General features: G+C 37.8%; 1 protein-coding gene across 2 annotated transcripts; it reads right to left on the bottom strand.

The window, feature by feature from the left end:
* Positions 1–216: 216 nt before the first annotated feature.
* Positions 217–25,046, bottom strand: Rtf1 (RNA polymerase-associated protein Rtf1). Of its 2 annotated transcripts, XM_045741229.2 has the most exons (16): positions 24,811–25,032; positions 23,965–24,138; positions 23,708–23,816; positions 23,162–23,427; positions 22,441–22,552; positions 21,541–21,665; positions 20,628–20,761; positions 16,605–16,802; positions 10,451–10,640; positions 10,013–10,095; positions 8,962–9,157; positions 8,495–8,602; positions 5,595–5,744; positions 4,656–4,826; positions 3,951–4,083; positions 217–498 (listed from the first exon to the last, which is right to left on the bottom strand). In XM_045741229.2, exons 1-16 carry the CDS (start codon positions 24,886–24,888, stop codon positions 377–379), a joined length of 2,349 nt encoding a protein of 782 aa, XP_045597185.1. In that variant the 5' UTR covers positions 24,889–25,032; the 3' UTR covers positions 217–376. The 2 variants fall into 2 exon arrangements, with proteins under 2 accessions (XP_045597185.1, XP_045597187.1); XM_045741231.2 differs by lacking the exon at positions 16,605–16,802 and having other exon boundaries at positions 24,811–25,046.

Raw genomic sequence — 25,046 nt, 5'->3', positions numbered from 1 at the left:
ATATTCTTTTTCTTTCATGAAACTAAAACTGCTTACTTGACAATTACAGTACATTAAATCGATAAAAATGTGTCAATAAACTTTTGCAAATGGTAATTTTACAATTCTTTCCGATCTTCACAACTGTGATGCTTTATATATATATATATATATATATATAATAACTACTATAAAAATTGCATTTTTGAACCACATGCACAGTCCACCAATAATAGGAGCACCCCCCCGAATTTGTTTAAGCAATTCTTAGGTTGAAACATTTTTAGCACTTCAAGTAAATGTTACAAGGGTGAATTGAAGTCAACCTATTTTCTCCGGGAGTTTATCATTCATTAATTCATTACGATAATCATTATTTTCCTATGAAACAAATCCTTCATATTAGACCTTTTTTCTTTTTGTATTCTTCAAGGTTTAATGACCTCTTAGGAGCTGTTCCAAGGGAACTGCCATTTGTTGCATTTCCCAGTGTTTGTCTTGGACCAAGAGGAGCAGAAGCTGTAAAAGGCCAGAAAATTAAATTAGTATCCTGAGATTTTAAAGTCGATACACTTGAGGTAAAATACAACTTAAAATTTGTGTGGAAATAATATAGTACAGTATATAAATATACAGTCGTGTCTTTGACATTAGACTATGGGACCAGATCTAATTAAAAGTTTGTCGAATTGAGGATTTCGGAGATTTTCAATCGTTACTACAAATTAATTTGCTCAGTTTAAATACATTACACTTGTACTGTAATGTAATTTGTCACTTCTTTTTCCAATTTTATTACAGAAAAAAAGTAACTGCACTTGCTGTAGAAGTAAAACTCACTCAAACCTGCCTGTCTGTATTTTAGCACATGGCTTGTCTACTTGCAATTTTCTTCCTGAAAGAGTCTGGATGCTTTACTTTGATGTGTGCTTATAAGTTGTACTTGTGTTTGATGGTCATGCTGCAGACATGACATGGCAGTTGCAAATTGCCACTACTGGCAATCTTATTTTCTGTTTTGTTTACTGTTGCCTTGCTGTTGTGTCCTTTGTTTTGCTCACCTTTCCAGGGGCTATTTTCTCAGATTGATCTAGTACCATCGGCTCTGTGAAGGGACCACGTTTAGCCCTCTGGTCTCCAATAGGCTATTAATGACTTGCGAGGACTTCATACAAAACAGGAGTTTCGTTAAATTCAACACTGGGTTGTTGCCAACATTTCTAAGGATTAACCTAATTCTTGTAACATTACCCAAGCAAAATGAATTGCCATAACTCAGAAATAAAAAACTATATGAGTGTTATTTATCAGAAATAAAATACCCAGTGAATGGCACAACCACCTATTGTTTACTTTTGACAGCGTGTTCCCTTTCTTGAAAGGGTAACTCCATATAAAATCTAATCTGCTTTTGAGATTTTAAATTCCATCACGTTTGTGCTTGATTAACCACCGTGCTGCACGGCCTTAAAATATGACATTCCCGTGGTGCGTCGAAAATAAATTATTTCCAAAAAATTACTTTTTCTTCTTGTATTATTAAAATGCAGTCTCTGATCACGGGAAACCCCCGAAAAAAATTGTATGTGGCATACTTTAGCCATGATGAGGTGAGAAGTTGAGCAAATTATGGGCGCTAAGCAATGGAGTGCTCAGGGCCACTCAACTCTGCCACCCCATGAGCCGGCAGTTGTTGTGAATATAAATTGTCAAGTATTTTGATTATTTTTGTTTCTCATTCATTTCTTCTGTTTTTTTGCTGCTGTGATATTATTCAAGTGGAATTTGTAGAATTTATATACCCAGTAGTTGTGGAACATCGCTATACTCAAAATTATGGGGCTCTCATATGTTCCATGTATATTATATTCTATGGTCAGTGTTTTTCCTGTCATTACATTATATACACACACATATATACATCTATCTACGTGTTTTGTTCACCATAACTGTACAACTAAGTTAGTATGATGTCCAAACAACACAGTGGCCACAAAAAATGCATGACAAGTGACATAGCAGTTAGCAGACCACTCACTCCCCTCACCAAAATGGCTCCTCCCAGCACTGTTCATTCTGTTATTACACTATATACACACACATTATATACAAGTATCTAAATTTGCATTCACCATAGCAAACCACTAAGCTGATATGGTGTGTTCAGACAATAACAGAGGTAGCCACACAGTCAGCTGATCCTCCCACAATAGTGTTACTGCACTATATATACATATATAGATATCTATATGTTTTGTTCACTATAACTGTACAACTAAGCTGGTATGGTGTCCAAACAGCATAGTAGCCACCATACACAGCATGACAAGTCACATCAGCCAGCAGACGCCACCTTACACTATATACACACGTTATATATACATATCTATATTTATGTTCACCATAGCGAACCACTAAGCAGTTACGGTGAGTCCAGACAATAACAGGTTGCCACAGTCTCTCTCTGTGGCAACTGTTCTGTTCGGAGACTGTTCACAGTCTCCGTGGTGTAGTGGTAAGACACTCGCCTGGCGTTCCGCGAGCGCTATGTCATGGGTTCGTATCCTGGCCGGGGAGGATTTACTGGGCGCAATTCCTTAACTGTAGCCTCTGTTTAACGCAACAGTAAAATGTGTACTTGGATGAAGAAACGATTCTTCGCGGCAGGGGATCGTATTCCAGGGACCATAGGATTAAGGACTTGCCCGAAACGCTACGCGTACTAGTGGATGTACAAGAATGTAACAACTCTTGTATATATCTCAAAAAAAAAAAAAAAAAAAAAAAAGAGCTGACGACGCTACCTACCTTCCTCCCTCCCTCACCAAGACTACTACTCCCACCATACAATGCACAGCGCTAATTATCACCACAATCCTGCTATTATCAGAATCCTGGTCATTTTATCAATCAGGGGTCTTCTGTAATACTATCATTGCTAAATAAGAGCAGTTACATATATATTTTGACATTTTTAGGAGATTCTGTGGTCACAAGCTGAACAGCAGTACTGTCAGCTAATGCTACGTGCACCAGCCTTTGTTACTCGCTTATTACCTGTACTGATGCTCTTACACCCAAGAATGCTACCATTGATTTTATTTTTTAAATGGCATATGTTTAAAGGAGTCCTGAAACGCAGGATGTGAGCCCTGTATACCTGCGGGAGTTTTGAATCGCTCCCTATACCTAAAAACGCCGCATGGCACACTCTGCACCCTTAATCTAGTGCCACAAGGCACTCTGCGCAGTGCAGTGGTTAAAGTGCAAAACCAAAAATGCACTGACAAAACAATGACAACCATTATAAGCATATGCAAGTAAGAATTTGAAAATGAGGAACAAATACTACATCATAAGATATGGAACAAGTCATAAGATATGTACTGTACCAGTAACCAAGCAGTGATGTGTGAATATAGCTAAGACAATTGCCTCGGGCTATCTGCTGCAAACTGTAAATATTGTTTTTTCCCTTTTTTTTGTATGGTCAACAATGCAAGATTTTGTATAGTCTGAAACTTTTATGTTAACTTGAACCAGACTTTGACATGACCTGTCTTTGATCTGAGAAACTTGTATTATGTAAAACTTGTATTTGTCCATTTATATCATAGGGGAGCCGGTCGGCCAAGCGGACAGCACACTGGACTTGTAATCCTGTGGTCCCGGGTTCGATCCCGGGCACCGGCGAGAAACAATGGGTAGAGTTTCTTTCACCCTATGCCCCTGTTACCCAGCAGTAAAATAGGTACCTGGGTGTTAGTCAGCTGTCACAGGCTGCTTCCTGGGGGAAGGAAGCCTGGTCGAGGACCGGGCCGCGGGGACACTAAAGCCCCGAAATCATCTCAAGATGACCTCAAGATATATCACAAAAGTGCAACACAAAATAATGCATTCAGCAAATCTTAAAAACCAATCCCAATAATACATAGAAATAATTTCTTATATTCATAAATGCAATTGCTCACCAGGCATTGTGACATCCAGGTCAATCTTGACATCAAAATCATGAGCTGCAAATAAATCTTCAGCTTGTACTCTTTTTCGTTCTTCATCTTTCTTCTTCTCTTCATCCTGCTTCTTTTTGTTTTGCTCCTCGTCCTTTGACATAAAAAAAAATATTAAACTGGATGTGTTTTTGGTTTTGCTGATCAAAATTCAGGTCTTCATATCATGATACAAAAAAAATAGTGTAACAAGTACAGAATGTGCAATGCTTACAGGAACGAGGTGGTAGTGGCGGCATCGTGGTGTTTACATATCAATAACTACTAGGGAATGAAGTTTAGCTTTTTATGCTCCACTTCCTAGCCTTTTTTACCTGAAAGGCTAGGTAAAGAAAGGCTAAATGCTCTTCTTCTTCTCCAAAATTTTTATTCTTTTTAGTTTTATAGTGTTTTATTGAAAATCCAAGTTAATGGAAAACAAAGTCCCCATTCAGCCTATGCTAACAGCCCTGGTGCTACCTGGTTTAACCCTCCTGCTTTTGTTACTTCAAATTCCTCCAGGTATCTTACTTTCAATTATACTGCTTAATGTTACTTTGTTAGATAACCTTAATGTAGTTATGTAACCTAACTAGACTTCATTCTATTTAGCATTTTAATGATTAAAATTTGTTTCTGTCTTGACAGCATTACTGGAGTCATAAAATTTACACGAATGATAATTACCTTTTTCTTTTTCTCTTCATCCATCTTCTTTCTTCTTTCCATCTCCACTCTTAACAGCATTTCCGATGACTGAATTTCTGGTTCTCTGGTTTTTGTCACCATTGTCGGTCGAGTAGAACGTCTTGTGAAGGGATCCTCAACCTTTAGACCCTTCTTAGCTTCAATTTCTGCCTGGAAAATTTTTAAATTAAATTAAATTCAATTCTCAACAAATTTAATAAAAATTAATCTTACATGGTGAACCAGGCAGGAGGCCTGGTCAGAGACTGGGCCATTGGGGCGGTGATCCCCAGAAGCTACACATTGTAGGTACATACATATATTGGGTGAGGATAACTATAGATTGATCAATATCTGATGAAAATGTATTATTTGGGACAATTATCTATATGATTAAGAGTGATGAAATCCTTATGAATACATTTATTGTATTACTGTACTTGAAATCATATGACAAAGAAAAATAGAAGCATCCCCTGAAATTTGCAGTTTTTCTGCAAGCAGCAACTCTTAGAGAATTAAAATGGGCACAAAAGTTCTTAACCAGATCCCACAGGAGAGTGACATTAATTTACATTAAAATAATATGTACATCACATATTTATTATGATTCTTGGTATCAGAACAGTGATGGTATTGTAACGGCTCTGTAGGATAATATGATATCACACGTAGTAGTCAAGTCCTTTAGATAATACTCAATATTTATCATAACTGGATGTTGCAGAGTAATAAAAGTGCTGTTGTTTATGATTTTAGATTACATAGCTTATATTTTCACCACATATATTTTCCTTGGTTATAATTAACATTGGCTGACAAGCTGCCAACTCTGACCTGTGATTAGCAAGAGTTCTGACTTGACCTGTGGGAACACCAGCTGGTGTAACTGTAAAAGTAATTGTGAATAAACATATAAAACAAATGAGCTTTACTTACCATAATGGCCTTTTCTGCTTTTTCGACATTATTTTTTCGGTTTCGTTCATTGATATATGAAATGGCCGAAATGGTTTGAGTTCTTCGTTTATCAAGGCTATTGGCTTTTTCATCAAGCTCTGCAATTTGTTCATTAAGCTTTTCCACTGTCTGTAAATACAGAATAATAAAATAGTTTGTTATTCAAAAAAAGATATCCTACCAATTTGCTATACTTTTCACACTACATATTAAAGCATCACATACAAATAATGTGGTCACACTACATACTACAACAGGGCTTTTCAATGTATGGGTCGTGACCCACTGCTGAGCTTTGAAATACTTATCATCGAGTTGCAAGGTCAGCTAAGCCAAGAGGATCAAAATGGTTGTCAAGCAAGCATGGATCCCAGGAACCTCTGCACCTTAGTATTGGCTACATAAAGCCAAAGCTGTGAGAAGAGTGGTCCCTAGAGAAAGCCCAGGTACACCCACAGCAAAATGCAGCTTGGACTCCAAACCCCTCTAACATCCCAGAGCAAGGGGGTAAGGTCTACACCCTACCCCCTTACTCTGTAAAAGGAGGGCTGCATAACTATGCCAGATGGACAGTGGAGACGGACCAGCAAACATAGCACCGGTAGAAACATCAGCTCCTTCAAATCCAAACCCTCAGAACAAGGTAGGCTGACTCCAGGGTAACCACTAGACCACCAAGCTGCAAAAACAAAACGGGGCAAACTAACCCAAAGTGGTCTGTGGAGACTCATCACTACAAATAATATAAACCAAAACCAAAAGATGAAGGCTTGACTAAAATAAGAGGGACCAGTGAACTCGAGCATTTTGAGCATTGCAAGCCTTGCAGTGTTAATGTAATGAAATGAGTCTTTATGATAGTGCTCCTGTAGCTTCTTGCAGCGACCACACTGAAATTGCTCATATCAGTTGCTTGGCCTACCGGAGACCAGAGCCAGAACCTGGCCGCCTCTCACAGAGGTGCAAAGCAAATTATAATCCTCCAATTCTCCAATAAGGCATCCAGAAAGTCAGCAAAACTGGGGGTTACAAGAACCGAACCTCAAAACTGCCAAACAACTACCCAAATGATTCAAATGAAACAATGTAATTCACTCGAAACTAGTTTGAATCCATTAACACCGATTACCACCACCAGGTGGCCCAGAGCATTCCAGAACTCACCATTCAGTTCTGGAGTATATAAAAACCACCCCTATGAACCTCAAAGAGAGACAGGAAGTCACTACCAGAAAGTGGCAGTTTCATTACATTCAATGCTCGATTTCTTGGGGAGCCCCTTGATGAGTCCCTATTGCTAAATAACTACAAAGAAAGATGAGGGATTTACCAGGAAAGAGAAGTGGCAGGCACTAATTCAAAGGAGAAACCAATGGCCAGAAAACACGGCAACACAAGCCTGATGAGGACCAACGACATTTACAAATTCCTGGCAGCCACAACCCTGTTTGACCACCAAAAAATCCCCCTCAAGCTCAAATATTCCTCCAAGACATATTAGAAAAGACGGCCCTTGAGAGTAGTACTGTATACTATTTTTGCAAACATCATGGGCTTGGAGTAGACTGCAGGCTGGCTCGACTTGATAACACTGCAGCTATACAAGCCTTGGACCAGAGTACCAAGGAGACAGAATCAACTCGAATTGCTGCCACCAAATTATGCATCGGACAAACAAATGATGCACCTCCCCCCCCCCCCTGCTAAATCAACCAAGAATCAATTACCAATGGGCCCTTCCAGAAGCCTGCCAACTCATTCTTCACCAGATGAGAAGACAGCTGCAAATGAAGAAAATGCTAACAAGGAACAAAGGAACAGAAATCCCGCATTCAGAGAAGAGCATGAACCTCCCCAACCCGACAAAGAGAGGCAAGAACTAACAGCAAAACTGCATTAAAAAAGGTATCACGGTACCTAGGGGAGTAGAGAAAATCGAGGACTCTAGAGAAACCAAGAGGGTTCTGGAGGAGCACAAGCAGGCCAAAGGTTGACAAAATGCCCATGACAACTAGCAAAATAGAGCCACAATAGTATTATCATCAAATAGAAGCAACAGCAGCTCTGCCAATGCTGAACATTAAGAGGAAACAATATCAGGCATGAGATGCTGATCAAGAAATCATCATGAAATAAAAGAAATCACTACATGAACCAAAACAAAAGAAAGACAGTGAATTGAGTGCACAGCCTTCTCTTACTGCCACCCTGAAAAAAATTGCAAGTGGGATACTAATAACCCAGCCACCTGCACGAGTTATATAGGGTAGGGATAGACCTGCATCAGAAAATGCAAACCTTAAATGATATAGCCAAGCCGCAACAGACCTGGTGAAAATACTGAAAGCCAGATTTGAGCTAAAGGACAGAACCTGGAAGCTCAACGTCCCACCACAACCTAACCCTGAATGTAGGGGATATGCCAGTATGTGACCACGAGGTCCAGGGACACTATCCAAGCCCGACTTGAAAACCAAGCAAACTCGGGTGGTCATGCAGAAGGTTGGACAGCTAATGAAGCTCTTCCAAACCCGAAAGATCAAGGATTAACTGTAGGTCCATTGAGCCCCCTTCAAACAATCTGGACACCCAGCAAAGGTTTAAGATCAGTTCATCTATGCCCAAGCTAACCACATTGCAATTACCTGATGCAGCAGTGAGAACAAAAAACAACCCACCAGCCCCGACCACAAAAAAAGAGGGATCGGAACCAACTCTACCGCAGGTCAAAGAAAATAACCCAAAAAACCCACTTACAGTTTCTGGAAACCATGTGCAAAATAATGACTTAAGTTTTCATTTTGTGTTATGGCTAACAATTGTGTGTGGATACAACGCTCTATCACATTAAGGAAGACTTTACAAAGTTACTGACTTACCTCATCATCACCTTTCTGTGCAGCCATATCCTTCTCCTTCATCAGCAGCGTTTTGGCTACAGCAAAGTTAGTGGGATTGTTCTTAAATCGAGCCTTCTCTTCCACTATCTGGCAATGAGACATTAAATTAAGCAGACTCAATCACAAGTTTACAGTACTGAATCAAAAGTAAGAGGTGCTAGTTAACATGAACATATTACATTAATTTTATGCATCTTTAAATATTCATTCACAATACAACTTTTATTTTTTTATTAAACCATTTCTTGGGGTCAGTACTGTACTAGAGCAAGGGAGGGCAGTACCTGTGTGCAGCAGGTGTAAAGCGTGCCTACAACTGCCCTTTTAAGGTTTTCCCAACAAGCTAATTGCAGATTCACCTTTTTCCCATCTCTATTCTCCTTTATACAAAATCAGACATAATTACATTCAAAAAGATAAAAACAAATTGAAGACGACATAATTACTTTGTCAATGTCCTCACTGCTAAACTGGTAATATAATAGATCTTGGATATCTTTCTGCTTCTGTTCAATATGCTCCATACTTGGAAGTTCTGCTCCATGTGCTGCACAGTCCTCTACCCATTTATTGTACTCGGAATCTGAGAAGACGTTGTTACTAACAAACTCTAGACGGAAGACGCGTTCCTGATTTCCATGTCTGTGGAAAGAAGCCGTTTCTTTTAATACTAAATAAATTATAAAATCACAAAAATATGTTTTCTTTCAATCAGGAGGAAATGTTTTATAATTATTATATTATATTATATTATTTTATTTATACTATAGGTAATAAAGGTAATAAAAGGTAATATCATCTTTGTGGCAACTCCCGCCTGACAGAACAGGTGGAGGAGACCAGCGAGGGACACTTACTCTGTCAACGCCTCAATTTTGCCAGACTTCCTCGACCTATTGTGACAAAAATATGTCACCTACGATGTTTTTATTATTTTCCCCGTTATCAGGAAACACATTTTAACAATCTTAGAAAAAAAAAAAAAAAAATTGAATTTTTTTTTTCTTACGCCTGGTGGTGTTGCAGGCATTGTAATTGTGGATGCAGTAATCACAAGCGCTGCCCAGGGGTCAAGACAATTATGAAATAGGCCAGTTACAGGCCTTTCATGTTATCCTCCAGAGATAGTAAACCATCACAGGACCACTTCAGTAAATATTTTCTAAATCTTCTAGGTTTTAAACAATTTGAAAGCTGAATATGGCCTTGTTTCACATATTCTACAATCCATTTGTTTACATTGCATGCCACAATCTACCATAAATGATCAGGTGATCAAATTCCTCTATAATTATACAAGACCTACACAAAAGTTTATAATTAGAGTATATTGAGAAACTGAGAAACTTTGTAATTGAGAATTTGTCAGAGATGGCATGGTACAAGTGCCTTTTCATAGACAGTCCTTCACTGGTAAGCAGTCTGTCTAGAAATTAAATTTCACATTGTTTTAAATTTCAAAAATACACTTGTTGCAGATATAAAAATAAAACTTACTTAAGCCGCAGTCCTTTGTTGGTTCTAGTATTACCTAATTGATAGATTTTTGCAGTTTCACATACACCTGTAATTTCTGCAACCTGAAAGGATAAAAAAAAAATGTTAGCTTTGAAACGAGGCAAATCCTTAAAGGACATCTTGGTAAAAGCAAAATTTCCCTAGCAAACTCACACACTGTAGGGTCAAGGAGGCCCTCCAATATAAATGCAACAAAAATACATTGTAAACAAATCCTTGTTCAAATACTGTACAACTATACAAATACAGAACAAATCCACAAGGGCCGTGACGAGGATTCGAACCTACATCCGAGTGTATACAAATACAGAATCAGTGCTTAAGGAGTAATAAATATCAACAACAAAAATATTTATCATGGTATACAAAAATAATACAATTCATGAGAAATGCAACATTTAAAAAGCAATGACTTACCCTATAAACAGGAAGTCCTTGATTATTGCCAATACCTATTCTGACAAAGCAACCAGTAATTGCCTTTGAGAAAATTGGCATATGGACAAAACGTTCCATTTTGTGACGAGATAGACGTACTTTTTCAAGATCCTCCTTGCAAGTTACATTCTTGGGCTTCTCATCCCTTGAACGATAACTATCTTTTGATCTGCAAATGACCAAAAATATCTATAAGAAAGCAAATCACATTAATTTGATACAAGAAAAAAGCTTACAATTTAGTACGACTTTAGACCATTATATTTAACCATTATCTTGCATGTAACTTACACAATTTTAGTTCAAAGCTGAGGCTAACCTTAGCTAATCTCAAGTGTAAAATACTAGACATGTATTCAAATCACCCTGTACATACTTCTTACAACAAGCAAAAAAACCAAAAAACCACACACATGTACATTCACTCACGCACACACACGTGATCATGAGTGTGTCATGTGCTATTTAATCTGTGCTATTCAATCTGAATCATATGCTATTAAGAGTGATCATGTCCTACTGGACATTAAATATGCTTTGCGATAAAATCTAGTAGAGAATGGGGACATTGAAACAGTTGTTAAACTCGATTTCAAGAGAGGATGTTATGGGGAACTTAAATTTCATGGGTATAATTAGACAGACCTGTTGCTAGGCAAGGAAGTAAATGATCTTATTTACTTCCTTACCTAGCAACAGGTCTGTATGCCAAATTTTGCAAAATATATGATGAAGGCACACAAACATTCATACCAAAACAGATGCAGACCTAGGAAACGGGGTTGGTTCAACAGAAATTGCGAGAGGGCCATAGATCAAAAAGAGACAAGCATGGAATCATTATAGGAAGAGGCCAAACCCCCCAAATATACCAGCGATACAAAGATGCAAGAAACAAATACACCTCAGTAAGGAGAGGCAGAGAAGAACTTTGAGAACAGTATAGCAGACAAATGTAAATCAGATCCAGGCCTTTTCTATAAATTCATCAAAAGCAAGCTGCAGGTAAAGGATAATATTCAAAGGTTGAAAATGGGAGACATACATACAGAAAATTAAAAGGAAATGTGTGAAACATTAAACAAAAAGTTCCAAAGTTTGTTTGTACAAAATGAGATCTTCAGGGAACCTGACACAATAAGAAATCCAGAGAACAACATAGCACATAAAGAGACGAAGTGAAAAAATGCTCTTGGAGCTAAGCAAGAAGAAAGCAGTTGGCCCAGATGGAGTTTCACCATGGGTTCTGAGAGAATGTACACCTGAGCTCAGCATTCCACTTCAACTGATTTTTCAGGCATCCCTGTGTACAGGAGTTGCAGTTGTGTGGAAAAAGGCTAACATAGTTCCAATCTACAAAAGTGGCAGCAGGGAAGACCCCCTCAATTATAGACCTGTATCACTGACAAGTGTAATAGTCAAAATATTGGAAAAAAATAAATTAAAAATTAATGGGTAGAACACCTGGTGAGAAACGATATAATATCAGACAGACAGTATGGTTTTCGATCTGAAAGATCCTGTGTATCAAATTTACCCAGTTTTTATGATCGAGCCACAGAGATTTTACAGGAAAGAGATGGTTGGGTTGACTGCATCTATCTGGACCTAAAAAAAAGGCTTTCGACAGTTCCACATAAGAGGTTGTTCTGGAAACTGGAACATATTGGAGGGGGTGACACACAAGCTTCTAACATGGATGAAAATATTTCTAACTGATAGAAAAATGAGGGCAGTAATCAGAGGCAATGCATCGGAATGGAGAAATGTCACAAGTGGAGAAGCACAGGGTTCAGTTCTTGCACCAGTGGTGTTCATTATCTACATAAATGATCTGCCAGATGGAATACAGAATTATATGAACATGTTTGCTGATGATGCTAAGATAATAGGAAGGATAAGAAATTTAGATGATTGTAATACCCTTCAAGAAGACCTGGACAAAATAAGTAGAACCACTTGGCAAATAGAGCACCACTTGGCAAATGGAATTTAATGTGCATAAATGCCATATTATGGAATGTGAGATAGAACATAGACCCCACACAACCTATAAATTGTGAATTTTTTTTAAAGACTTTTGATAAAGAAAGAGATCCAAGGGTGGTTCTAGATAGAAAACTGTCACTTGAGGACCACATAAAGAACGATGTGCAAAGAGTCCATGCTACGCTTTCTAACTTCAGAATTGCTTTTAAATACATGGATGGTGAAATAATAAAGAAATTGTTCATGACTTTTGTTTAGCCAAAGCTAGAATATGCAGCGGTTGTATGGTACCCATATCTTAAGCACATCAACAAACTGGAAAAGGTGCAAAGACATGCTACTAAGTGGCTCCCAGAACTGAAGGGCCAGAGCTATGAGGAGAGGTTATCTTGAGGTTATCTCAAGATGATTTCGGGGCTTTAGTGTCCCCGCGGCCCGGTCCTCGACCAGGCCTCCACCCCCAGGAAGCAGCTTGTGACAGCCGACTAACTCCCAGGTACCTATTTACTGCTAGGTAACAGGGGCATCAGGGTGAAAAACTCTGCCCATCGTTTCTAGCTGGCGCCCAGGATCGAACCCGGGACCACGGGATCACGTGTCCAGTGTTCTGTCCGCTCAGCCACCGGCTCCCTTCTCTCAGGTTAGAGGCATTAAATATGCCAAAACTAAAAGATTAAAGAAAAAGAGGCGATATGATCACTATGTACAAGATAACAGGAATTGATAAAATTGATAGGGAAGACTTCCCGAGACCTGGAACTTGGAGAACACGAGGTCATAGCTTTAAACTAACTAAACAAAGCAGCCAAAGAAATATAAGAAAATTCACTTTCGCACAGTGGTACACGGTTGGAACAAGTTAGGTGAGCAGGTGGTAGAAGCCAAAAGGCAAAAGTGGTAGAGACTAGTTTTTACTAAGCTATCTCTGTTGGTTGTTCCCCAAGCTGTATTATAGATTAGTTCCGTGTACAGCCAGGCAGCATGATATTCTTAGTTCTGGTAAACTAAGCAGCAAATTCAATGCACAAAACCTTAGGTTCTTTGAATCCAACAAGAGGCAGCCCCCTATAGTTGCTTCATAATATAAATCAAATGGAATCACAGTACTGCACTCCTTAATATGGTTAAATTTCCTTCTGTAACATCAAGCCTTTTGAGAACAGTTCCAAAACCTTGCTTAATTCTTCTTCTTCAAACTCATGTTAACCTACCATCAGCTATGTAGCAATTTCAGGAGTTTTCACAAAGAGCACCATTAAGCATGGCTTCTCCTTTCCAAGAATGGATATCAAGTGAACTCTCAAGAGCCAATTGGATGTATGGGGGGCTTGCACTATAACACTGAGCTTTTACTGATTGGCTGATATTTCACATTTCATCAATCACAGCACACCATAATGACACTGTTTTCATTGGCTAAGTGATATCACATGATGCAACAAACAGTGAAGTCAGTGTCCACCGAGTTCATCTAGTCTTGCCTTGAAATACAGTGCTCCATAAATTTTTCACACCGTACTGTATATAAAAAATGAATTCTGAACTAATCACATGATAAATTAAATATGCCCTAACAGTTACTTATGAATAAAAAGGCTTCTGTATGAATCAATGGGGTAGAATAATGTCACACGGGCAAATTGCATCACAACACCAAGAAGTCGAGACACACACACAGACTCGGAAAATACGCACATGTGCAGCTTAAATAACAGTAGCATTAGAACTGTTACAAAGGTTAACAACACTTGACGTTGGTTCCCACCTTCTCTATAGACACAGTCAGGGATTTTGTGAAGAGGTCTGTGCTTGGGAATCCTGGGTAGGAATTTTGCCGTTACATTGTGGCCGAGCCTATTCCAACCAGGAAATCTGATAAGAACAGCTGGTCCACATGGACAAGGAAAGATACTGCACACACCATAATACTGGAATAGGATAATGTACAGTCAAGCAGAGGTTGATGAAAACAACAGAAATGCAAGTACAGTACAACCAACATAAAGCCAAATCATCCATCAGCCTCCAGGACAGGATGAAAGAACTTTATCACCACACAGTGGGGCAAAGTATAGAGGCTGCAGGGAAGGCACCAGAAAACAAACCCTTTGGTCACTAAAGGGCACACAGCCACAGCTGCACAATAATCTGAATGTGTGTGCACTACTGTAACAAGAAAAACTACATGCCCCAAGACAGAATAGGCCCGCTGGAAACTGAAGAGCATCAGTCTACTGAATATCCTAGAGGAAGCAGGAACAAACTGGCAGACCTTTGGTCACCTTTGTTACTCTTTGACCTATTCAGGCCAGAGTAGCAGTAGAGAGAATGATGAGAATTTGTCACCCAACATGACAAAACCTCTAAAGCCCTAAAAGAATCAAGAAATGACATTGACAAACCAAGATTTACCACCCAGAAAACCAGGTGAAAAATTGTACAGGCAGACCTGATCCTTAAGGACTGATCCCTGCAAAAACTAGAAGATGGACCAAGGGAACTAGGGTTGATAATCAGAGTTCTGAATACTATATAGAACAGGTTAACTATAAGGAGAGGCTACTATAAGGACAGGTTAACGGAACTCAAACATACAGTACAACCTTAGAAAGTGGGATATGACTACTACATACTACACTGAAGAAAAACAGACAAGCCAAACAAAGGCAATATAACAAAAACAGAAAAGTGGGACAAGCAAACGTCACTAGAAGCTAGAGACTCGATTGAATCAGAGATGAAAGGATATTCTTGTACTTTGTGGACTGCATTATAAGAAAAACTGTCAATCACTTCTATCTTCAACTTCAAAAAAAAATATGACAAGAAGGTCAAGAGCCATAATTAGTGAGCCAGCTGTAAAAGGCCAGTAGGAGGGGGCATAAAAAGCAAGATCTTAACGCCCAGTTGTCCCTCCATATCCAGGGTTTGACTCTGTGGTCGTGTGAATGGATGAATAATTATATGCAAATGGAAAATTAACTGAGCAACTAATATAATTTCCCTCAGCAAATTAAAAATAACTGCAGAAACCCAACGTTGTTCCTATACAAAAGTGGCATAATGAAAAGACAAAGAATCCAAAAAGTGTCATTAAGAGGAGGATGGTGTTGTGAACATAATTAGCCAAGTTTAGAAGCAAGTTGGAAGCTGCCACCTTCCTTGTCTTAAGAAAATGGGAACTGAACAATAATGATAAATAATGATAAATGGAAAATATTGTTCTAATAGCAGTTATGCCACTACCAACAGATTTAAGCAAATACCAATATGAAGAAATTGAAAACGATTATATAAACAAAATTGGTTAATATAAAAAACAACTGCCAGTTTGCTCATTAATTGGATTGCTAGTTTTAGAAGCAACTTTCTGTAATGTAAATAGTTAAGTACAAGTGCTTACATTAGAGAAATATACAGATTTTTGAATGATTATTGGAGGATAGTGAGCACTAAGAAAATTTTAGAGGTAAGAAATACAGTAAATTACTTACAACAATGAAGAAACACATGCATGAATGCTTTAAAAACAAAACAAAACAAAAAATAGACATGGAAGTGTCCAAATAGATCTTGGCAAAATGTTAAATATCATGCAATAATTTAAGAACGTCAAAGAGTTAATAAAGACACGCGATTACAAGTAACCAATGATCCTAAACCGTGTCGATGGACGTCCTATTGTGCAGAAATGTTAAAAGATTGGTGTAAAGAGACAAAAATAAAATGCCGATTAAAAAATTACTTTTATCCCGAGGAAGTAGTTCACCTTATTTTGTAGAAGTCCGAGCCTGAGGCAAGGCTGATACAGCCACTTGGAATAACACACACACATGCACAATGAAATCACAAGAATGTGTCAGGGGAGTCCAGGGGATGGCTTCCATCGCAATTTCTGTATTTTCACGCATTATATACCAATTAGTGTATATAATAAAATTTAATGTTTCTTTTTTATATATTTGACATAAGCTATGATAAAATATTATTATTGTAAACTATCTACCAACTACAGTATTTCAAATGTTTGTTAAGTAAACAAGTCAATGATATAGATGTTAATATCTACAGAATACCATCATCAGTGTTAGAAGTCATGCCACACGCATCAGTGTTAAAAGTCACACTACACTGCCTCAACTACCTGCCAACTTTCGTCTTCTTAGGTGAAACATCACTGTCACTGGAATCGCTAAAAGATGAAGAGGAAGAAGAGGGAGAAGAGCTAGAGGAAGAAGTAGAAGGTAGAATCTTTTGCTCTACCCTCTTTGCATCATGCTCCTTTGCAGGTAGTTTGGATGCAGCTCCAACACCTGGCTTCACCGGTTCCTCACCACATGGGCTGATTATGGCCACCAAGAAGTTATCAGATTTGAATAATATTCACTTTTTTATGCAATGCTATTCTAAACGTAGCTAAATTGACTCATTTTATATTAAAAGAAAGTAGTACAATATGTTTTGTTCAAATAAAGTTTTAAGCAAATTTAAACTACTATCACTTCAAATGAGCAAAATTGGTGGGAGTTACAATTAAGAACCTATATTTAACTCCATTATAAACTGGAGTAATAATACCAATATTAAAATCAGTATGAAAATAACAAAGATAGATATATAAAGGAATGTGCATGTTTTAGTAGATATATATTGTTATATAAAATATCCAGCCCATCCTCCTGTTTAGGTAGTACTTATAGTAACGCTGAAGGCCATCATACATACGACGACATGAAAGGCAATTAGAAAGTAGAAATTGGTACTACTGAATTTGGACAGATCAGAAAAGTTTTTGTACTGATGTTGCAAAGACAACTTAATCTAACCTAATCTTCCTAGTCCTAGGCCATGCTATCCGAGGCCAAATAATGTACATACTGTACTATACTGTACTAGGCATAGGAATATTCACGTTTAATTTTTAGCATTATATTTCCCTGGCTAAAGTGAATAGGGTACCAAATTCTACTAATTGCCCATTACATCTATGTATGTATGACGGTCCAATAGTTACAAAAAGTACTATCTAAACAGGATAGGTTGAAAATATCAATAATACTGTGCTTAATCTTAATAAGGCTGATGTTCAGAAAGTCAAATTCCTGGCTTTCTCCCCCCCCCCCAATACTGTCAAGACAAGCACATGCAGAGCTCTTCTAAACACAATTTAAGATATTAGTGCTAATTTCATTCTATGTTCTCAAAGATTTACTAAATATATTCTACAGTAAGATTTGATGCTCAGTGTAATATTTGACACTGATACCATTAAGCCCATGGATCTTGCCTCTGGGATTCACATTAAATTCTTGGAACCAGAACTAGACACTGGCTCCCACTATCAGACGACGGGAGGAAATATCCAGAAAAGTGAATTAATATGAGCAACTGCTTGAAAAGAAATAAAATGAACACGGAGAAAACAAGACAAATGAGTTTGCCACATGTGAACAGTCATAATAGGCCTAGCCACAAGATCATGGCCCCAGGTCACCTCAGGACCCAGCCCATTCACTCACTGCTTCAAATGACACCTCCCACCCCTAAACATGGGCAAGTTGGTTACGTACCGAGGGGTTACCAGAGAAGAACATTTCATTACATTCAATGCTTGATTATTTGAATAGCCTTTCAGCAGCTTTCCACCTTTGTTAAAAAGTAAACACAAGATTAGAAGAAACAAAAAAGGGGTCAAGGACTGATCCGTGTGAGAAGAATAGCATCAGCTGGAAGCCAGATGCCCCAGTGCCAGAGGTGAAACTTGGCCATGACACATCCAGTAGGTAATGAGTGGCCAACACCCTGGGCCTGAATATTATCTATGGACTTATAAGCAAAGAATGCCACCAAAGCAGCAATTTTCTGCACACCATGAGCAAGATGGCTGAACTGAACCATCCTCCAAATAATTTAGGAAAGCCAGCCATGAAGCATTTTACTCAAGATGTTTGGTTAATAAACAAACCCAAACAGATTCCACCCAAACAGCATGAGTAGTATGCAAATATCCCTGCACAGCAGCATCATGACTGTACCACACCACGTCGGGACCAAAGAGCCAGAGCTCAACCCCAAGCACAACTAGGTAAGTGAGTACACCTGTGGCCACACAAATCAGGAATCTGAAGTCAAAAGATCCCTCCAGAAGGAGGAACTCATTCTTGAACAAAAATTATGGAGAAAGCTGAATGCAAAAAGAGCAATCATTACTTCACTAAGGAAGCAGCAATACATCCCTGCAGAGGTCTCTGAGCCACAGAATCCCAAGAGAGAAAGGTGGATGAAAAATTGGAACCCCAGGTGACCTGAGCTGTCATCTGATGGTAGCCAAGCACCTTAGGATTGGGTATGTTCATCCATGGCAAACTACTCCCTATGTTCACTTCATTCTTTCAAAACCATGTTTTGCTTTGTTTAACTAATTTGGTTTTCTTAGTTTTGGGTAGATCTCTGATCCTAAAGCTTTTTTTCGCTTTGAAGAGAACACCAGCTTCTGGTCATGGCTCCCAGGAGGTTAACATGGACCTCATAGGCCTCACACAAAGCTCAGGGTTAGCCTTGTGCTTTGGAGCTACTGAGAGCCTTACCCAGAAAAAACAACTGTAATAATATATGACAACAAAAATGTAGATATTTTCTATGTAATAAGTACAGTATACTGTTGTAATTACTGCATTTTCCTAAGAACCCTAGTAAGCAAAAAAATCATTCTGATGAAAAATACATTTAAAACACCATTGTATGTATGAATACTGAGACAAGTGAAGGAAGCAACAGAATACAGTATAAAAACAATTTTGATAATTCTGTAGCCAAAGCAATTTGCATCTACAGGCACTATTTACCATTCCAACACCTAGGGACCAACTGTCTCCAAGCATGGTGACAAATCCAAATACTCCTTCTCATCCTCCAGCACTCTGATATATTTATTTGACCTTGTACTCTTGAAAGATGGGCCAGGTTGTGGCTCACCCCTTCAAAGATGGGGCCAGGTTGTGGCTCACCCTTTGAAGACGAGTCAGACTGTGGCTTATCCTACTCATTTAAAAAAGCATCCAGGATTGTTTGGCAAGCTCAAAGCATCTTTTTATGCAGCAGTTCTTTATAGATCTGAGCAATAACATTCATTTCCCAAGTGATACCTGGAAGATCATTCCATCTGCAGCAAATGGAATGATATTCCATTTGGAATATTTGTGGGTTGGCAAATGGAATGATATTCCACTGCAGTAGTGGACTGGCAAAGGTTTTTGTCATCATGGTTTTCTTTATTTTTAATTCCTCTGATGACTGATGTTTGCTAGCACTCTTAAATTCAGCCATGTCTACCTAACATTCACCTGTCTCAAGCTTACTATAGAACTTTAACTATAGAAATTTTTTTGCCTACAATTAGATACTAATCAAATAACCGTGTTTTTCTGGATGTCTTTTTTAAGCCATTATTGGTTGAAATGGAATATTGGTCAGAACAAGAAATAAATTTCAGAAAGCATAGCAGTGGGGGAAAAATCAAGTGACAAGCACTGTACCACTCGACTCACTATAGCATTCATAAGCCAAAAGCATACAGTACAGCGCACTGCATTAGCTATTATTGACCAAGTGAACAACAGCATGCACAGTACATACTACATTGCTTGACCTGCCATAAGTAAATATATACATTAACTGTACACTGTACTGTAATGGATCTAAACCAAAATATTCACAAATCCTTTCACCAACCATTATTTTTACATCTTCCGTTTAGTCTTCTTTTCTATAATCTAGTCTTTCAGTTGCTGCTCTTTCCCTGAATGTCCCAGCCTTACAATGACAATATATATAGAGCTCAACACACACATTTAAAAATGCAAAAAACAAAACAAAAATTGAATACAAATTTTAAGGTTTTGTGGCTTTCACAGAATTTAAACAAAATCAAGCAATGCATAAGTAATATAATTTTATCACTTTTGCTTTCCAATTTCTCCTATTATCCATTCTATGCACATCCAACAATCCAGATAAATGTGTAATTTGCAAAATAATTACATTCTTTGAAATATGCATCCTCTTTACAGTCTACCTTTCTAGTCCATCCCTCTACACCATTCATTACCTTCACAGATTTCTTCTTCCGATGTAAAGAAAGACAACTACAGTACTTTAGGAACCATACCTGCCGGAGTCACTATCACTATCGGAAGAGGAAGACGAAGATGAAGAAGATGAGCGTCGTTTGGTAGACTTTTCTGATTTCGTTGATTTCTCACTTTCAGAGCCACTGTCATCCGAGCTGAATACTTCTGAAGCCTAAAAAAAAATATATATATTTTGTAAAAATTCTTGATGAACATTAACTAAATGATGAATTAAATTAGAAGCTGCGGATTATGAGAACGATGATGCAATGAGCACTGAAAAGTTCTTATGAAGGCAGCAGTGTGTATGAATGAGTAGCATGCAATGTGATTACTGTACTTTGATATGAATGGTGCAAATTAATATATCTACCAGCATATCTCCGATACCTTGTTTTCCATGAGAATTCTCAATCTGAGAGTTGGCTACCAGAGCAAAACCTCATCAAACCCCTAACTAAACAGGTTGTCTGCCATACATATAATCCTCCACTTTTTCTTTCCATAATCATTCTCAAGGTTCTATAATACACCAATAATAGTTCATTATTTATAAAGATGAAGAAAACATCGAGGCCACGTGATGGGATGGAACCCGCATCTCTGGACTCCCCAGGCTATAAGAGTCCAAAGGCGCATGTTCGATTCCATCATAAGACCAATATTTTCTCAGATACATCATATTTTTGTGGGGTGCACTGTTCATAAGGATGAAGCTATGAAATTGATAAAGATGAGAGGATAAGAAAAATGTAAGAGCTTATTGCCTGGACCAAGGAGTATATCAAACACTATGTACTCAAATATGACAGTTTTTTACAAGAAGTGCAAATATATATGTAGAACAGTTGAAAGATTTGTAAGCCTGTATCTAAGTTGATCATTCATTGTTAATTGAGTGGGAGTTGTACTAGCATCAACATACTACTGTGCTATGAAATATTATATTACCTTAAGTTTGTGCTTAGATTTTCCTTCGTCTGCATTTGAGTCGGAGTCAACTGATCTCTCCCTTTCTTCTTTCTTTCTTCTTTTCTCTTCAGCTTCCTTTTCCTTCTTTTGTCTTTCCTCCTCAGCTAAAGGAAAGGTAGGCCTTACATTACTGGAATTACAACCCACTAAAATATGAAGCAGAGAAATTGCTTGTTTGGTAACACTGATGAATAAAATCACAGATACTCATTCATCATTGATATGAATAAAAGTTCATGATACTCATTCTCACTCACCTTTCATTAAGACACCAAACCCACCTCACCCATGTCCAGCCTCTGTTTCTAACTAATTTTACACCTTACAACCCATTCCAGACACTAAAGCTAATAGCATCTACTTTGTCTCTAGTGCAAAAAAAAAAAACTAATTCTAGCATTAAAATAATAATTTTTTTAGTTATATGGATCTTTTTTTGTAACAATAAAACCTTTATTGATCCAAATCCAAACTAAGTGAAATTGCTGTTATGTAGCCAAGTTCAAATGCATTTCAAGCCATCTTCTTGGTCCCATTTCATTGAAATGAGACCAAGAAGCACAAATAACATGAACAGATAAATTAACATGGTAACAATAGAACTGAAGGCATTATGCACCCCAGCCAGATAAACTAAGCATCCCTGCCAGAGGACCGCAATAAATGAGGGAATAACATATGCTTGACAAAAAGGACAGGAGAGACAGAAAGCTATTCACAGGACAAAAGGAACAAAAACCACTTTTTGAGGCAAGAATTCTGGCGTTTGAAAGATCTCAAGTCCAGAGGCCTGGTAGTTTTGTGGACATCTCTCTAATGCCAACTAATTCGCATGAATGTAGCAAACAAATTAACATGAATGTACAGTATATTAACTACCTTTCTGAATTTTATTTTCACGTTTTGCTTTTAACGCAGCAAATTTGTCATTCCTTCCAGCCCTTTCCTCCAGTGTTTTCTTTCTGTCAGTTAAAACGGGTTGTTTTTTCTCCTGAAATATGAGAAGGTAAAAAATCCATTACAAATTCTGATTTATAGCTTTCATAATGATTAATCCATGACTTTATAAACAGATAAAACAACACTCCTTTGCTCATTAAACTTTGACATGCATATTAAGTCAGCTATTCTGAATTTCTACTTTTTACATATAATACATTAAAATATTGTACTTATATATTATCTCTATAAATATTGCAGCTTTATAAAATGAGAAATAGCCTATAACTCCTATATTAGTTACTTAAAAGATCCATCACAACACAACAAAAGTTCAATTTTAAATACGATAGAGATTTTTAATGGACGTTTTCATTCCATAAAAATAAAATGTAAAATTTATATCACAGCATTTCTACACAAAATTTTAAACTTTTTCCTTACAGAACTATATTAAATACTTGCATAATTGTTTATCCATACTATACATCATAATACTAATACAAAAATTACAGAATAGTGTTCAGTGAACTGGTATACAAATTATAATCTCAATGACATTACTAAACATGAGATCAGCACATTATTGTACAGTACTCAGATTTTGTCTTTAATATCCTCACTTTTGCCCGACTTGTTCAAGCTCTTTCACCAGACTAACCTTGGGCTTGTCACCTTCTTTTTCTTTTCTCTTGTTCTGCTCCTTCTTTTTAGCTAATTTTAATTTCTTTTCTATTTCAAAACGAGTTCTTAACACTTCTCTCTTTTCAATTCGATTATAAATTTCCTGCTCCCGCTCTTTTTCAGTCATCTGTTCCAAGCGCGCTCTGTCTTCTTCATCTCCAATCATGTTTTCATCTAGACCATCATCAAATTCTTCGTCCAAGTCAACTTCTGAATCACTACTGTTGCTGCCCGAGACTTCTCCTAAATATAAAAATGAAATATAGTAACAGGTCTAATACATAACTTCATAAAACATATTTATTTCTTATTCAACTTGTCAGCAACTAGGAACACTGTCAACAATAACAAAGCAACTTTAAAAGTCCTGCACTTTTAGTGATCCTCTTTGACAGGCAGGTACAGAGTACACAGTAAGTACATTAAGTGTCTCCTGCACATTTTAACTAATTGCTACATGAGTATATATTGAAGGATAATTTAAAACAAACAGAATGAATTACATGACCAATATAATGCTAACCTTCTTCCGTCTCAGAGCCACTACCTTTTGCAGGTCGACTTTCATCTGAGTCACTGTCTCTTGCAACCACTGCACGTTTGTTCCTGGTCTTTCCCGCTGTTTTGTTTCCCTGTGGATTAAAACAAGCTTATAGAAATGTCTATTATACAAGTATTTCTGGGAAGTTTAATGTGTTCTCTGTCAGCATACCACCCTCCAGTTTATAAGCAAATCCTCAAAGATTATCAATAAAAATATTAAAATAAGCTGTATCTCACCATTTTCTTTTTTTTGCCCTTTGGAGCATCCCAATCAGAGTCTGAATCACTGGTTTCGGAATCAGAGTCAGATGCAACTTTTGACTGAGGTGCAGTCTTTTGTTTGGGAGATGAGCCGCCTGATGATTCACTGCCAGAACGCTTTTTTTTCTTTTTGGCTAGTGCCAATAACTCCTAAGCAATGAAAAACAGCAATTAAATAAACATGTATAGCCAAAGTTACACACACACACATTATACATTATATATACATATATACATACATAACCCTCTGTGTTACAAGTTTAAAATCTAACTATCTGGTACAAAAATTTAGAGCAGTCCTTAAATGGTCTGTAAACTATAATACAGTAAAAAAAATAATAAAAGACAGTACATCAGTGTATAAAGGAAATAGATAATTGTTCATTTTGTTGGGGACAGGTAGCCTGAGTAGATATACTTTAGGTTGATATTGAAGTACCCTCCAAGGTCAAACTACTGACCCTCCTAAGAATGCCAACCCACAAGTTGACTAACTCTCTGGTACCTATTTATCACTAGGTGAAGAGGCATTAGATGATAAGTAATGTGTCCAACCTCTTCTGTCCTCCTGGGATTCCTGACCGAGTCGAGAAAGAACCCAACTGTACTACCGAGACCCACAGATCTAGTCTAGTAAAAGCAACCCAATAAACTAAATACATTAATATACATCAATAACTGAGATTTGCACACAAATACAGAATGAAGCGAGCAAACAGGCAATTGCTACTGCCAACATATATGGATATTCGCCAAGGGTAGCGGTCAGGGAGCTCGCCAAGACCATAATGCCCGTGCCCAAACGTCTCCCAGAGACCTTACCGAGTCAATATCCGAGCCGCTGCCGCCTTCATCGTCGCTGTCCGAGTCAATGAGAGCCTTAACTTTCCTTTTGTTCATGGTGAAGTTATCGAGGACCAGGGCGGCGGTGGGCGAGGACAACGTCAGACACGACTGCTGCTCGCTCCTTCGTCTTCTTCCTCTTCCTTAAAGTACGTGCAGCTCGCATGAAGGTTTCCTCCTCACCTCTTCACACAATACCAAAACATCAACACACC

This window comes from Procambarus clarkii, chromosome 19 (assembly GCF_040958095.1).
Source record: "Procambarus clarkii isolate CNS0578487 chromosome 19, FALCON_Pclarkii_2.0, whole genome shotgun sequence".
NCBI classification, from domain to species: Eukaryota; Metazoa; Arthropoda; class Malacostraca; order Decapoda; family Cambaridae; genus Procambarus; species Procambarus clarkii.
Note: the sequence above shows the minus strand (reverse complement) of the source record. Positions and strands in the feature narration are given on the sequence as shown.